General features: G+C 22.0%; 5 protein-coding genes across 5 annotated transcripts; 2 read left to right on the forward strand and 3 right to left on the reverse strand. All coding sequences in view use genetic code 6, as the record gives it.

The window, feature by feature from the left end:
• Positions 1 to 356: 356 nt before the first annotated feature.
• On the reverse strand, positions 357 to 2,101 carry TTHERM_00592830 (NAD-dependent epimerase/dehydratase; the record flags this gene model as incomplete). Its single annotated transcript, XM_001011642.3, has 2 exons — positions 357 to 1,264; positions 1,507 to 2,101. 2 exons carry the CDS (start codon positions 2,099 to 2,101, stop codon positions 357 to 359), a joined length of 1,503 nt encoding a protein of 500 aa, XP_001011642.1.
• A 1,446-nt stretch (positions 2,102 to 3,547) lies between these two features.
• On the reverse strand, positions 3,548 to 4,690 carry TTHERM_00592840 (tetraspanin family protein; the record flags this gene model as incomplete). The annotated part of the gene is made up of 2 exons (XM_001011643.4): positions 4,156 to 4,690; positions 3,548 to 3,921 (listed from the first exon to the last, which is right to left on the reverse strand). Exons 1-2 carry the CDS (start codon positions 4,643 to 4,645, stop codon positions 3,548 to 3,550), a joined length of 864 nt encoding a protein of 287 aa, XP_001011643.3. The 5' UTR covers positions 4,646 to 4,690.
• Positions 4,691 to 8,573: 3,883 nt separating this feature from the next.
• TTHERM_00592860 (hypothetical protein) lies at positions 8,574 to 9,134 on the forward strand (the record flags this gene model as incomplete). The annotated part of the gene is made up of 1 exon (XM_001011645.2): positions 8,574 to 9,134. The coding sequence occupies exon 1, from the start codon at positions 8,634 to 8,636 to the stop codon at positions 9,132 to 9,134; it is 501 nt and encodes a 166-aa protein (XP_001011645.1). The 5' UTR covers positions 8,574 to 8,633.
• Positions 9,135 to 11,300: 2,166 nt separating this feature from the next.
• Positions 11,301 to 14,623, forward strand: TTHERM_00592870 (hypothetical protein; the record flags this gene model as incomplete). The annotated part of the gene is made up of 6 exons (XM_001011646.2): positions 11,301 to 11,348; positions 11,472 to 11,601; positions 11,663 to 12,200; positions 12,608 to 12,956; positions 13,011 to 13,207; positions 13,300 to 14,623. The coding sequence occupies 6 exons, from the start codon at positions 11,301 to 11,303 to the stop codon at positions 14,621 to 14,623; spliced, it is 2,586 nt and encodes an 861-aa protein (XP_001011646.2).
• Positions 14,624 to 15,124: 501 nt separating this feature from the next.
• Positions 15,125 to 16,060, reverse strand: TTHERM_00592880 (hypothetical protein; the record flags this gene model as incomplete). The annotated part of the gene is made up of 2 exons (XM_001011647.2): positions 15,125 to 15,593; positions 15,660 to 16,060. 2 exons carry the CDS (start codon positions 16,058 to 16,060, stop codon positions 15,125 to 15,127), a joined length of 870 nt encoding a protein of 289 aa, XP_001011647.2.
• Between the last annotated feature and the right edge of the window lie 189 nt (positions 16,061 to 16,249).

Genomic DNA, 16,249 nt, shown 5'->3' on the forward strand with positions numbered 1-16,249 from the left:
CAAATTGATTGGTATTTATTTCTAAATAGTTTATTTTAAATATTACTAGCAATAAATAAAAAATGATTTGTTTGTTTTGTCTGTTTATTTATTTATTTTGCTAGCTTTCTTTGATTATTTAAGAAAGCTATAAAGTGATGATACTACTTATTTACTTACTTACTTACTAACTTACACATATGCTCTTTCTTTAATGGTTTGCTTTTTAATAATTATTATTTAAATATCTTTATTTACTCTTTAGTTTATTTATTTACTAATTTATTTATTTATTTCTTTTACTTATCTACAATTAGTTGAGAGAGATTGAGAGAGAGATAAGGGTAATTTACAAATTTACAAGTTAAATAACTGACTCAAAAGTTAAAAGACTTTTCTCTTTCTTCTTCGTCTTCTAACTATTCTTATAATCTTTACTTTTCTTCTTCTGTTAATTCTGTCTTTTCTTCTTTTTTCTCTTCTTCTGTTTCTCCTGCTTCCTTTCTTCTCAGTTAGTCTTCAGCTTCAAGTTTTTCTACTTCATCTAAGTTAATTGATTCAGGATTTAAACCATTAGCAATGAGTTCTTATCTCTTTATACGCCATTTCTTTTCGATGGCTTCCCTAATGTCTCTCTATTTACAAGCTTCAATAAAGTCAGCTTTAGCTTTCTTTTGGGCATTTCTTAATAGCCTTTTTTAAAGATCTATTTCATCCTATTCAACAGCTAATTCATTTTCTAATTTTTCAAGAGCCTTGTCTTTTGGTAAAACTTTGGATTTATCAAAATAAATAGATACGAATTCGTCATCTTCATTGAGAACTGACTAGAAAATGTCAGAAGTTTTGTAGTGCTAATTAATAATATATTTATAGGGTATACGCTTATTGATCCATTTCATAAAGAAGGGATATCTATATAATTATCTCAAGTATGCTGTGTCGATGGGTTGCATTCTATAACCTAAAACACTATTAGAATAATCTGAATCCTCATAAATACCACCATATAAATTAACATTAGGGAAAGCTCTAGGATCTAAATCTATAGTATTCTCAATCATAACACCTCTGGCATTAAGAAGTTCTTTCATGAAATTTCTATGTCTCATAACTAACTTAGAGCCACCACCAATGTTATAAGTTTACTTATCAATTAGATTTGATTTATAAATACCTTATCTAATTGCTTTAGCAGCATCTCTAGCAGTAATCCATTCTATTTTTTAATCCAATCCGAAATAAAAGTAACTAGGATGAAGATCTACCCACTATGTTAAATGATCTATAAATATAATAAATTTCATATAAATAAAAAATAGATAAGCAGAAATTTCATTATTTATTTATTTAATTAGATAGATTTGTCTTTATTATGAATAGCTCAGATTAAAATAAATAAATAATTCTATAAATATATTTCTTTTAAAAAAATTTTATTCTATTCTAAAATCATTTTTCTAATAAGATTTTGAAAGAACAATTTGATGTGTTTAAAAGTTTTGGCTTAAAGCTATAAAGTATTACCGCAAATGGGTGCGAATCTCAAAATTGTGTAGGGAATACCAGATTCTTTAATAATGTTTTCAGCTTCCAATTTAGTGAGAGCATAGTAATCGAGAGGATTAGGCTTTGGAGTGTCAGTGACCTTAATTAAAGGATTATCAGTTCTGTCACCATAGACACTCATATCTGATCTGAAGAAGATGTGCATTTTGCTTAAATCGCAGTGATCTTTAATATTTTAAACAAGAAGCCTAGTTCCTTCAACATTATATTTTTTGGCTAGATTATAATCGTGATTGGCTTCTTCTCTTGAAACTTCTGCCAAGTGAGCCACTTTCTCAATCAATTTATCACTCAAAACATTTTTACAAAACTCTTCGTTTTAATAGATATAATCAAATTTGTGGTATTGAGACCCTAAAATATCATCCTTGAGTGGAAAACTGTATTGAATTCTATTACTTCTATCAACTCCAACTAAATCGTAATCAAAAATAGTCATAAAAACGTTTTCCATCATCTATCCTATTGAGCCTGCACAACCAGTGACTAGCAATCTGGGTAATTTCTAATCTCTACCTTTGAGATTTTTTGCTCTAGCTATAATCGTATACATTTTACTATGAACGTATCTAAAAAATGATTCTCTAAAACTATGTAAATATCAATAACTCTGCTATTAACTATTGCCTTAATTTATATTTATTTGTTTATTTAAATAAATAATTAATTAATTTATTATTTCTGGTTAAGATTTTCCAAAGAATCCAAATTTCTTTCTTTTTTTTTCTATCAAATCTATCTATCTATCTATCTATTTATCTATCTATCAATCTTGATTCTTTCATTCAATGTTAATTCATTTAATTGTTCAATCAATTAATAAAGGCTCATTTGAAAAGTTAGTAATTTAGTCTATTCATTTTTAAAAATTAAATTTAACTAATTTCCTTAAATCTACAATATAGCAGCAAAGCATTAGTAGTAGTTAAATAAAAAATAACATTTTTACATTCCCCTTTAGCATTAATAATTTTATTATTTTTAAAATAATTCGCTTTATTAATTTTAAATGTAAAATAGATCATATGGAATTAAAAAAATAATCTTTAAACAATTTAGTACATCTCTATCTACTTACTTCTACAAGAATATAATATTAGTTTACTATGTTTATTTATAAAATGTTTAATTCTCTGCTAATTATATCATATACCTTTGAGTTCAACTAAATCTGTTGAAATTTTTAAAGTAATTTTTTTAATAATTGGTTAATATATATATTGATATATAGATTTGAATTTTTTGTAATTATGGTAGATTTTTATTATTTAAATTATCAATCATTTTTATAGATATTATGAAATTATACTTTCATATTAATCTAAATAATTAATTAAATTATTTGATATTTCAATCTTCAGATATGAATGAATATATTTTATACTCTTACAAAATACCACTATTATTTCTATTTTTAGATTAAATATTTATTATATATCGCTTTCTTTGAAATACTCGAAGAGTTTTATTTAATAAATAAATAAATTTTACTTATTTGTTTGTTTGTTTGTTTAAAGTAAATAATGTTTTTTTGATGATTTGTTTATAAAAAAACTCTTTAAAACTTTATTTTTAAAAATCAATTCTAAAAAATAGGATAAAATCAATATGTTTCTAATCTATTTGAAAGAGATTAAGTTAATAATAACAATTTAGTTTATTAAGATTAAAATTTGATTCAGACTGATCAATATAGAAAATAAAAGTATTCAAAATAAATATTCAATCTGTTAGTAGAATAAAAATGAAATAATTGAATCAATTTAGAATATTTTATTAATTAAATAAATGTATTGTTTTAAAGATTATTTAACAAGAAAACATATAGTTAGAGTTTTATTTATGCATGTAGTAGATTGAGAGGTGGTTAAATTATTAATAGTGCTTCTCTTTCTATTAGAATTGTACTTAAAAATGATAGAATTGAGAAATTATTAGATTTTCTATTTATTAAAATTTAAAGAAAATATATTTCTTTTATAACAAAAACTAATCAGGATCAATATTAAGCTAATCTGGAGTAGTAGTCGTTTTCTCCATTTGATTTTTTAATGCAACACAACCAAATAGCTAAGATAATTTAAAGGAAAAAGAAACCACCAATTGAAAAAGCCACTACTCTAACTATATTACCATACTTTTCAAAAAAGTCTTAAACTCTTTGCTTGCATCCGCTAGTATAAGTAGGTGGACCTCTATTAATGTCAGTGAAGACGTAATAAGGAACAGGATCGCAGATACCTGAGCATTCAAATTTATTTTCAAGGAATTAGACTAAGGAAAGATATTAGTCGTATTAAGTTTCTTATTTTGCATAAGGACACACTTAGATTTGAGTTGTACCTTAACTAGGAATAGTTGCTACAGATTTATCTACATATTAATTAATTAAAATCATTTATTAATTTTATACAAAATTCATTTTTTTTAATTTTATCAATCAATTTCATTAAAAAAACAATATTTTAGTTGAGAAATATATTTATTTATTTATTTGCTTTTCTAAGCCATAAAAAATATCTTTTTTTTTCATATTTTTTTTTTTTAAATTATTTCTAATTTAATGGTTTTAAAACGAATAAAGATGAGAATTTTAATAAAATTTACTGTCAAAAGTTGAGGGAGGGAAGTCTTATACATTTTAAACATAGCATTTACATAGTTATGTGCAAAATAAGATACCAACCTTTTAGTAAAATTCATTTGATTACTATAACCAGTTGTAATCGCTAGGAGCATTATTGCAGTTAGTGATGTTTTTAATATCTTAGAACTGATTGTTGGTATAAATAGTGATAAAAACTCCAATTGCTACGAATAAACCCAACAAAACGATTGCGAGAATGTTAAATATAAGGAGTAAGCATCTATTTCTTTTAAGAACACCAATCAAACTGATTAAACCTGTTAAAATAGTCACTCCTGTGAATCCACATAACGAATACATAGCATATTTATCCACATCAGGATTTACTTAGGACCATAATTCTTTATACCCATTTAATTATGTGAGGGTGAAATATAATCCTACTCCACCAGCAGCAATTGTGACCAAAGCACAAATTACGAGAATTGTTTTCAAACAAGTTCCAGCCATATCAGAAAAATTAATAAGCAAGTATTTACTAAACTTTCTTTAATTAATATTTTTATATTTAATTAATTAATTAATTATCTTATAATTTGATTGTTTATTTATAAGCAAAAAGTAATAATCAAAAAATACCAAATAGTAATTCGCTGTTTTTTAGATTTTTTTATAGGCAGTCAAATAATAATAATAATCGAATGTTGTACGCACATTTTGTGCATTTACTAATAAGAATAATTTGATTGTAATAGTGAATTCATTTAATTATCATATCTAACCCAATTAATTTTGTAAATTCCCTCAATATAGTTAATTTTGCACTTTAATTATATAAATATCCATCCTTTAAACAGGATAGTGGTTATTTCTTTTGTCTCATAAATTGTTAGTAAATCTAGTACCAAAAAGTAATTGTGATATTTAATGTTGTAAAATTTAATTTCTTTGTTATATTCCATAGTATTATTTGCTAATATATCTATAACTATAATGCATCAAAATGTAAAAACAAATAAGCTAAATAAATAAATAAATATAGAAAATGTCTTTATTACTTTTATTGTTATAAATTTAAATTCTACTTTGATTTAAACTTAATTGCTATTTTGACAAGATTAACTAAAATAAATAAATTATTATAGAAAAAATGAATACAAACAAAATAAACAAAAAAACTCTTTTTTAATACTTTTGTATTATTTAAGAACTTTCAAATTAAAATAAAATTTCAAAATTATACAAGAAAAAACATATTTTATTTAAATTTTTGTTGATATTTATTAATAAATTACAAATAAATTATTGTATTGTTTTTTTCTAGTAAAGAAAGTAATTAATTATCTATCAAATTTCAAAAACTAAATAATACTAATTTCATAAAAAACTATAAAATAAATATTGATTAACATTTAAAAATTAATTTAATTTATTTAATAGCTTTCTAATAAATATATTTTATAAAACTATCAAATATTATCTTTAAAATGATTTTCAATTCTTTTACGTAGTTTTTATTATAATCAAATAATTTAAGTATTTAAAACCCAAAATTAATTTATTTTGCCAATAAAAAAATGAATTAATAGTTAAATAAATAAAATTAATAATTAAATCATATTAAATAAAAAAAATCTAGTTTGATCAAAAATAAATAAAGGATAGACCAAAAAAATCTCTTTTAAGATTTTTTGTTAATAGATTAAACAATCAATTTATAAATACTATTATTATTTTTTTAAAAAATTTATATCAATCAAAACTTTATCCTCACCAAATATATAAGCAAAAGAATCCTATTAAATAATATTTACAAGAAAATTTTATCATGATAAATAAATAGCTGAAAATATTTAGATTAATTCAATAAGAATAAAATATACTTAAATATATTTTTTATTAATTTTACTGATTTAAAAAATTGCTTGCTTATTACTTTAAATTTGATATAATTTAATAAATAAGCAATTTTTTTAGTTAAATTAAATTTTGTGTTTTTAAATATATTTAATTCAGTTTATTTGTTTGTTTATTTTTAAAATTATTAAATAAATAAATAAATAAATTTTAACATATAAATAAATTTAAATTATACTTTTATTTTTCAATCCTTATTATTTTTAAAATAAATACAAACATTAAAAATATCAAATTTATTTACACTAAAAGTCCCTAATAAAGATTCATAAGCAAATTATATTAATAATTAATTTCATTTATAAAATTATTCAATAATTTAATTAATATTTCCAATCTTTGAAATAGTTTATATGTCTCAAAAATAAATTAAAAAAAATTTTCAAATGAATTTTTAGAATTTTTTGTTGATAAATTTATTTATTTATTTATTTACATGATTTTTATTCTAAATTTTTTCTCATTTAAATTATTGCTGATGCAAATTTTATTTAAAATCTCTTAGAAATACTTATTATTTCTTATTTTTTACTGTAAAATAATTAATCTAGAATTTAGTATTAAATTTGAAAAACAAAAAATCAATAAATTATAAGTAAAAAAATTTAAAGCTTATTAAATAAACATACTTTAGAGTAATTTAATTAATTCAAATGAAATAAATAAGATGAAAGTATGGCTTTTTTTACAATTTATTTGTTTTAATTGTAATTTAGTTAAATCATTATTTATTTTTATCCATCTTAAACATAAAAAAAATTATAAGAAGCTAAATAACATAATGTTCACAGTAATATATGCTCTTTTTTACAAAAAAAATCATAGTCTTTTATTTGGATTTTTAAGGAAAAAGAGTTTATCATCTAAAATTCATAAATTTATTAACTTGTCAACGGTTTTGGTTATTTGTAAAAATATTATTTAATAAGTAAGTCTAAGAATATTTACAACAAATAGAATATGGTAGTTGATATTTACAACTAATATTGAGAAAGATTAAGCTTACAATGAATAAGGAAATAAGGTGAATAAGATCTAATTTTATTTTTGGTTAGTGGAGCATCAGAAAAAAGAAAAAATTTAGAGTTTAATATATTTTAATATGTTCTGCCTATCTATTGTAAATTTTTATTTATTTTCTGATATATAACAGACAAAAACAATATACAAATTGCATAACATTTACTTTAAACCAATAAATGTCTCCATAATCAATATATTTATTTATCTATCTCTTTATGGTATTACTTAGCAATTCAATTTAAGAGAAATCCAGCTAAAAATTATTTTTTACAGTCAATAAAAATTTGCAGAATTGCTTCTTTTCAAATTTTTGAGAGTTGTTTTTAACTTTTTTGTTGCTTAATCAAATTATAACAAATTTTCTGATATCAATAATAAGCAAATATATGTATTTATAATATAGAGTAGTTTTTTTATATTTTTAAATATTTTAGTAAAACTTTTTCTTGCAAAAAGAAATATTTTTTTAGAATATTTACATAATTATTTATGTCTAAAAAATAATCTTAACTTTATTTTGAAATGAGTACATGTTAGCAATAAAGAATTAGGTAATGCTTAAACTAAAATACATCAAATAATTTGAATATTATCTTTAAAATTGCATACTGAGTTGGCTACAAATGGAAATTTTTCTGAATTTTTTCGTTTTGGTAAACTATGAATTATTTGATTACCTCTTATGGTTTTTTTTTATATTACGTAATATCCAATTATTTTTGAGAATATTAAATCAAATTTATATTTTATTTTTGAGAAGCAAATTTTAAAGAAAATTTTTCAATTAATTTAACTATTTTATATTTTAAGGTTGCAAGAAATAAAAATGAAAGTTTTTATTCATTTTAAGAAGTTAAAAAATATTTTATTTTAATTTTTTTCATTATTAAATGATGAAAATATTTAAAATTATACAAAAGCTTTATTTTTATGATAAACTTATTTCATTCTTTAGATTATCCTAAAAATATCTAATAATGAATGAATGAATGAATTAGATGAGTTTTTTAATTATTTATTAAATTAGTGGAAACAGAGTATGTTTTAAGAGCTTACATTATTTAAAAAGAAAATATATTCAGTTTAAAATAAATGCAGAAATTAAATAAACAATTATTTCCATTAAAATACTAACATCGATTACAATTAAATATTTAATTATTGCTAAAATTAATAAAATTTCTTTTAAAAATAGTTTAAAAATAAAAATTCACTACTTCATATTTATATTTATTTTCTGTTGAAATTTATATAAACTGCTCAAAGAAAATAGAAAATCTTTAAGGTTATATATATATATTTATTTATTTGTTTTATAATAAAAATTTGTATTTATCCTTATAACCATAATATTTTTCCTTCAAAGAAAGTGATTTGTTATTTTAATTAATTTTTTTTTTGGTCACCTCAAATAAATAAATAATTTAAGGTCATTATGTTATAGGAACAAACAAAGAAATTTAACACTTTTAATTTCATTTGAGTGGAAAAAAAATAATAATAAATAATAATTCAAAAAATAGATAATCAAAAATATTAAATAAAGACAAATAAATAAATGAAAGCCTTAATTACTTTAGCTCTCTTATTAGCTGTTGCTTCATGCTAAATTTACAACATGAACGTAGCTAACGAATGCTCTCAACTTGGTTGTGCTAGAAGTTTCTGGAATTTCAACAACACCAACTACAATTACACCTGTCCCAGAGCTGGACCCAGCTACGGAAGATTCAGAGGTGTCAATGGAAGCTACGTTTTTGACTTCATTGCCTAAAATGTCACAAACAATGCCGACGTCCAAGCTACCATTCCTCTCTACTACAATTAAAACGCTTACGTAAATGGTCTCTAATATTACTATCCTTTGTAATAAAACCACACTTTCGCTATCTTGAACTGCACCTTCCCCATCTCCAAAAATTACACAAATCTCTGTTCCCAACACGCTTTAGTTGGTGGTAAGATCTACAACAACACCTTCTAAAACGCTTGTGCTTTCGGTTTGGATGCTCCTAGATACTCCTTCTTACAATAAGAATTACAAGAATCTATGTTCTGAAGATGATTTGAAGGATAAATATAATTTAAAAATTTATAATCTATGTATTAAACAAATTTATATATTTGTTAAAAAATAATAATAAGGTTTTGAATCCCTAATTAATTAATTAATTTCTCTTTATATTTTAACAAATAAATATTTGCAAACATTTTTTTTTGCATTTAGTTTTAATTAATTTTAATAACCCAAATAATTTAACAATTCTTTGATTAAAATTAATTGCATTAAAGACGATGATCCTAACTAAAATCTAATCAAGTAAGTTAAAATAGAATGTAAATAAAGTAAATTAATTAATAGATTGAGAAGATATTATTTATTTCCTTAGATTACAAAAAACTAAAATTAATTAAAATCAAATCATTTATTTAACAACAGTTTTTGATATTATTATTAAATGTTTTAAAAATATAATATGAATTTAGACTTATAGAAAATTTTTATATCATTTACCAAAAATAAATTAAATAATGTAAATCCTCATCATATTTTGCTAATCCAGGTATTGAAATTCCGCTGACTGGATACATACATAAATAACGTAAGTAACATCTAAACTGAAATCGAGGTGGTCTTAATATATGAACCTTTACCGTATATGATTCTATATAGATGTTTTAAAAATCAAACATAGAATTTCGATGATATATCGACACATCTTTAATTAATTATTTTAAATTATAATAAGTAAATGAACCAATAAATTTTATTTTGATTATTAAATTATTTTATTAATTTTTTGACTATTTATTAGCTAAGATAAATAAACTGGTTTAAAATAATTGTAGCAATATTTTTTATTGAATTAAATGTATTGAAATGATAAAATACATTATTATTTATATGATATGATTATAAGAAACACAATTAATTGATTTTTATTGAATCAATAATTAATGCTTATTAAAAATATTTATATATGCATGGATCCATCATTTTAATTAAAAAATAAATTTGAAAAAGTACTACTACAAACAATTAATTAGATGTTATTTATTTATTTATTTATTTATTTATTTATTTATTTATTTATACTTTAACTTATAAGAAATGACAAGTTAGGTAAAAATGGAAATAATTTATTTATAAAAATAATTAATAGAAATAAATTGTTTTTTAATTACTTTTAACATATTGAAATATAAAAAAAATTCTAATCACAGTATAAAAATTCATAATACCAAATGATTTAATTTTAATAAATTTATGAAACAGAATTTTATTCAGTTTTATATTCAAATTTTAAAAAAAATTATTTTTTTTACTTTTATAATAATTTTAAAAATAAAATAAATTTTATAAATATCATTTTGAGTATCTATCTATCTTTTTATTGATCAATTTATATAAATATCTAGAAATTTTAGAACTGAAAGCTAATAATTTATTTTTCTCTTAGTTTTAATCATAATGTTTATTAAAAATGATAATTAATATATTCAAATATATAAATTTAATTCATAATAAAATTTACTTAAAGTATTTTTAATTAATTTAAAAATTAAAAAAATACTCTTTAACATTTTTATTGAATAAAATTTATTTTATTTTGAGATATCCATCCCTTCATATTAGCTAAATATTTCTATTTAATTTTACGAATAACACACAAAAAAGTTATAAATGAGCTTTAAATTATGAATTAAGCAAGATTGAATGACTAAATTTTTGTCTATTTCGGAAAAAATTTTTTTTACAGAAAATTTAAAGAATTTCATATTTATTTTTTTTAGGGGTTGTATTTGAAGAATGAAAAAGCTTAATAAGTTTTGTTTTTTATGGATATTAAATATTGATAGGTAAAGTTAATAGAATGATTAAAATTAAGTTAAACTGCAAAAATTAACATTCAATTTAGTTTTATTTGGAAGAGATTTACAAAGTAGACCTAACAAAATTAATTAATTAATTAATTAATTGACCCATACATGTAGACTCAAAATGGGATTTTAAGTCCTTTAAAGCAAATTAAAAAATAAATTAGAATTAATATTATATAAACAAAGCCAGATGAAGGAGCTAAATCTTAAAAAGAATAACTGAAGAATTCCAAAAGCTTGATGGTAACTCGAACAAATAAAAGCAAAAAATCTATTTAATTTAAAGTTTAAGAGTTGACTGCAATTGATTCTGATTTTGGTGAGCCTTTGGATAATATAATTAATGAAAAGATAGTTATAGAATCGTTAGATACTTGGTCATAAGAAAAGAGTAAAAATAATTTTATATCATTATTAAATAATAGAAATTAATATATTTATCTAAATTTATTTCTGTTTTAACTAACTCTAAGAGGCGCATTGGATTAATTCAGATAGTAATTCAATTAAAAAGGAGGAATCAATCGAAGACATCATTAAAAGCAATAATAAATAAATCGAAAGGAACAAATTCATCACTGCTAAGCAGCCAGAAGATCCTGAACTCTCTGAAAATATAATTAACTCAATATTGAATGACAATGGTTAATTTGTTTTTTTTATAATTAGACTATTTCTACTTTCAATTTTTTTTTTTCCCTTTAGTTTAATCAGCTTATTAGGATAAGAGTGATTCTAAATAGAGAAAGAAAAAAATGAGTTATGTTCAGTAATAAACCAATGAATTAAATGAAGAAAACCAAATTTCAAAGATAACTGAATAAAATGAAGAACTTGAAGGGGAAGAGTTAGAAGGTGGTGAAACTTGGATCGATGAGATAAAGGAGGATATCATTCATAATAGCCACCGTCAACTATAAAGAAGTATTTCAGTGAATACAAATCATAGAGTTAAAAGTGAAGAAAAAGTTAATAAAAAGAATGTTAAAATTATTAAGTAGAGTGTAGATGCCTAAAAATTTGAGCTAAATAAGCACATTATAAATAATGTTATCTATAATAAAATGAACAGAGGAATGAACTTGCAGAAAAAAGTAGAAAACGACATTTTACTTAGAAACAAGCAATTAGATTCAAAGACCAGCGACACAATAAACTCCTTCAAGATAGTTAATACAACTATGAGAAAGTCAGATTTTATAGTAAATTATGACTGGCTTTATAAAAAGCTTATTGACAACAAGTAAAATTAAATAACTATTCATAAATTACTAACTATCTAAATAAATAATGATAATTCATTAACATTTATTTAGCTTTTCAATATTTCTAAATAACTTTTATCATTTATAAATCAATATGAATTTTTATAATGCGAAATACTTTCTTCAATTAAAACTAAATTAGAAATTTCAAAAAAACCATCTTAATTAAGGTCCTCAGTTAAATATAAAATTTAAGGGTAGGTGTGTGGGCCTTAATCAATTGGGATTGAAGGTATTCAAATTAAAAAACCATAAAACAACGATTTTATGATAAAAATAAAATTAGAAAATTTTATAAAAAAATATTTTTAAATTTTAATTTAAGAATGTTTGTTTGTTTGTTTAGATTAAGATGATTGATTGATATTTAAATTAAATATAATAGAAAGTAATTTGAGAAGAATCCTGAGCTTGATAAGGAAATATAAGCTATGGAAAGAGATAAGCTAAATTATTAGTATTTAAATGACTTATTTGTGGAGAAATATTAAAAGCTGAGTTAAGATTTAAGACAGAAAAAGCTTCAAGTTGGAGATCTGAGAATTAGTATTAACAACATGCACCAAGAAATTAAATAACTTTAGCACTAATAAGTTGCAGTTAAAAAAAAGTATGAAGAACTAGAGAACTAGCAAATGATGCTGAGAAATGCAGTTATGAGCTCAATTTCAAGAAAAGGATATTCGTTGGGATAACCTTATAGAGGAAATTATACAATTGATAAAAAACAATCTGTAATTAATTAGAAACATATTTTAGATAATAAATAATCTTCTTTTTTAAAAAAGAAACTATAAGAAATGAAAGAAGTTGAAGAAATGGCAATATTAAAAAATATAAGATAACTCTAAAATGAAATTGATGATAGATTCTTTAAAATAGAAGACATAGAAAAGAAAATTCTCATCTAAAAAAAAGATAAATCTCACCTCAAATACTAATTTAAAGTTTTTTTGTTCAAATTGATTTAAACTGGTATTGCCTCGTAATATTTTAATTATTTTTATTATCTAAATGAAAAATTTATTTGTTGAAAGATATTCATTAATTGCATTTTATTCGATTTTATCTAAACAGTTACAAAGGAAGCATCTGCGAGCTGATTAAACTGCTAAAGAAATTAAAAGTAGACATTATTGCTCAAGATATTCCGAGATTTCTTGATGATGAAAGCAAAGATTTTATTTTTTAAAAAGCTAAAATTGAATTGGATTTAGAGGAGGTTGAGAAATAAAAGATTTTAATCAAAGAAGAAATTTCTAGAGATAAAAGACTTTAGCACATAGATTTTAATCTCTTCTTAGATTAATTTAAAGAGCGTAAGTAGCTCATGAAAGATAAGCTAGAGATTATAAAGAAGGAGAATGTAAAAGTGCTTAGACCAATAATTAAAATTGTAGATGGAATTTAAATGCAAAATGGAAGTCAATGGGAATAAGTGTATGATGAATAGTAAATGATTGAAAAGTTTTAAGAAAGATAAACTATTAAGCAAGTGCTGAATATAGAAGATATTGACTTCTTGGATGTTTTACCTAAAATCTTAGAAAATTAGCAAAATTTAGAACAATAAAAATATGAAATTGAACAGTAAGAAATCAAGCGTCTCTACTTAATTTTCCTTCAAAAGCTTTAACAAAGTACTGCAGATATAGAAACAAAATTTGAGAAATTCGAATTGACTTTTAAAGTTATCTTTGGATTCAAATAAGGAGAAGAGATCTTTAAAAATTTTATCTTATTAGCTCAAGAAAAAAACATAGGAAACACAACAGAGGATTCTAGTTCCTCTCAAAGGCTAAAGAAAGCTAATGCTAATATTATTTAGACATTGCAACACAATAAAAATATCAGCTAGTAGTCAAGCCAATAGATTCTTTCTTACTTTACTACTCCAAATTAAACTAGTGGCAGTGGCTCATCTCGTAAAAAAGCTTTGATGCCTATCCTGGCAGATATAGAAGGATCTTTAACGACTAGAGATTTTAGAAGAACCAAAAATAGAAGCTCATTTCACAATAGCAATCTTCGTCTTGAAACAGATAATATAATTGAGAACTTTACCTCAAGATCATCTAAGAGCAATTAAAATAGCTTAAGCTCTTCCGTTAGAAGTAGCACATAGGCTTCCACATCTCCATTCTTCTTGAACCAAATATAAATTGATAAAGCTAAGACTTTGCTACAAAAAGGAAACAATTCAAAGCAATAAGAATAAATTATGTATCAAGAAGTTAACTTTTCATACGAGCCGATATATAACTAAATGCCTTAGTACTAAAATATGTTCAAACAGAGCTCTTTTTTCAATTCTAATTCATCTTAATTTCAATGTTATACTCCTCAACATAAATAAACTCATAAACGTAATTCTACTTCAGACTTAAATTTTATTAAATGAAATATTCACATAAAATAATAAATAAATAAATCTAATGCTCATTTATATTGTATATTTCGATTGGTATAAAATCATTTTAAAAATAATTTTGGTAAAAATTAAGTAATTTATATACTTTGAACTTAATTATGTACATTACCACCTTATTATTTTATTACTCGCCAATACTTTTTTCTACTTAAATGCCGAATTTGATTTGTATTATTTCATCATATCAAAAATAAATTTGTAACATAGACTTGCTATTAGATTAATTATTGATAGGATAGGGTTTTTAATGTATATTGGATTATAGAGCTTAAATCAAATTATTTATTTGATTGTTGTTTGGAAGTTATTAATTTGAAGTAACTTTATTTGGAGGAATTATGTTGCTTAAATTTTAAATATCCATCAGATGATTGTAGATAAGTAACTTGGGAATTGCAATTTAAAATCAGAATCTAGATAGATTTATTTGCGAATACTAAGATTTTTAGAGAATACTTTCAATGCTTCTATTCAAGCCAGCAACGAACAAAGTAAGCATATATTAGAAAATAATAGCTTAAATATCTCGAATGAAGCTTATATTTGTTAATTCTTATCGTTTTATTTAAATAGCCACAAAGCTATAAGTTCAGGAGTAGCAAGTAAATTAAAAGAAAGTAAATATTACATACATTCTTGTTGTGGAATATCAAATTACCTTTTGAATTAAGTACTTTTATTGAACCTTCTTTGAGCTTGGCTTTTTAAATAAAAATATTGTATATAAAAATTTTATTCTAAGAAAGAATATTGAAGTTAAAGCTTTATTTATGTGAATTTCTACCAGAAGTTCATCATCAACTAATTTATTTTTGTTTGTTTGTAATTTATCTAATTAATTTCTTATTTCTTAATGCAAAAAAGAGCTCTCATTTTTGTCTCCACCATTATTTTATTATTATAAACAGAGAGGTAAATAAATATCAATATTTTCTGAATTCTATTTTAGAGAAATAGGAATGAAAAATGTCTAATTATCCTTTTCAATTAAGAATACTGAATTTACATTTCCACAGATACCGTAGAAGAACTTATTATTTGCTGAGTCTTTTCATTAACTAAAATTTTGCATGCAAATCCCTTCGACCCAACTAAATATTACTATTTCTACATGATGATATGATTATTTAACGCTAACTTATGATTAATTATTAGCAATTCTTTCTTTAGCATCATCTAATGTTTACCTTACCAAAATATTTATTAACATATTTCTTACTTTCTGCTTGCCATCTCATCAAAAATACTACAAGTTATTTTTTCATTTTTATAATCAACTTCAATTTCTGTTAAATACAATCTATTAAAATTGTAAATAATAATTAAGAATCTTTTATGGTTGCTTGATTAAGATTTTCTTTTAGCTTGCTTCTACTAAAATTACTGTATTTCAGGTAGGAATTTCATTTCCTTTATAATGAAATCCTCATCGAGAGTTAATTCTTGTAATAAAGCTTATCTTTTTAGCTAATAAAAACAACTAAAAATATAAACTTTGGTAAATTTGAATATCTAAATACTAAAACTTCGCTATTAGTTAACAATAAATTTTTATCACTAAAATATTACTAATAAAGATAAGCTGAAATATAATTT

This window comes from Tetrahymena thermophila, assembly GCF_000189635.1.
Source record: "Tetrahymena thermophila SB210 genomic scaffold scf_8254731, whole genome shotgun sequence".
Taxonomy (NCBI): domain Eukaryota; phylum Ciliophora; class Oligohymenophorea; order Hymenostomatida; family Tetrahymenidae; genus Tetrahymena; species Tetrahymena thermophila.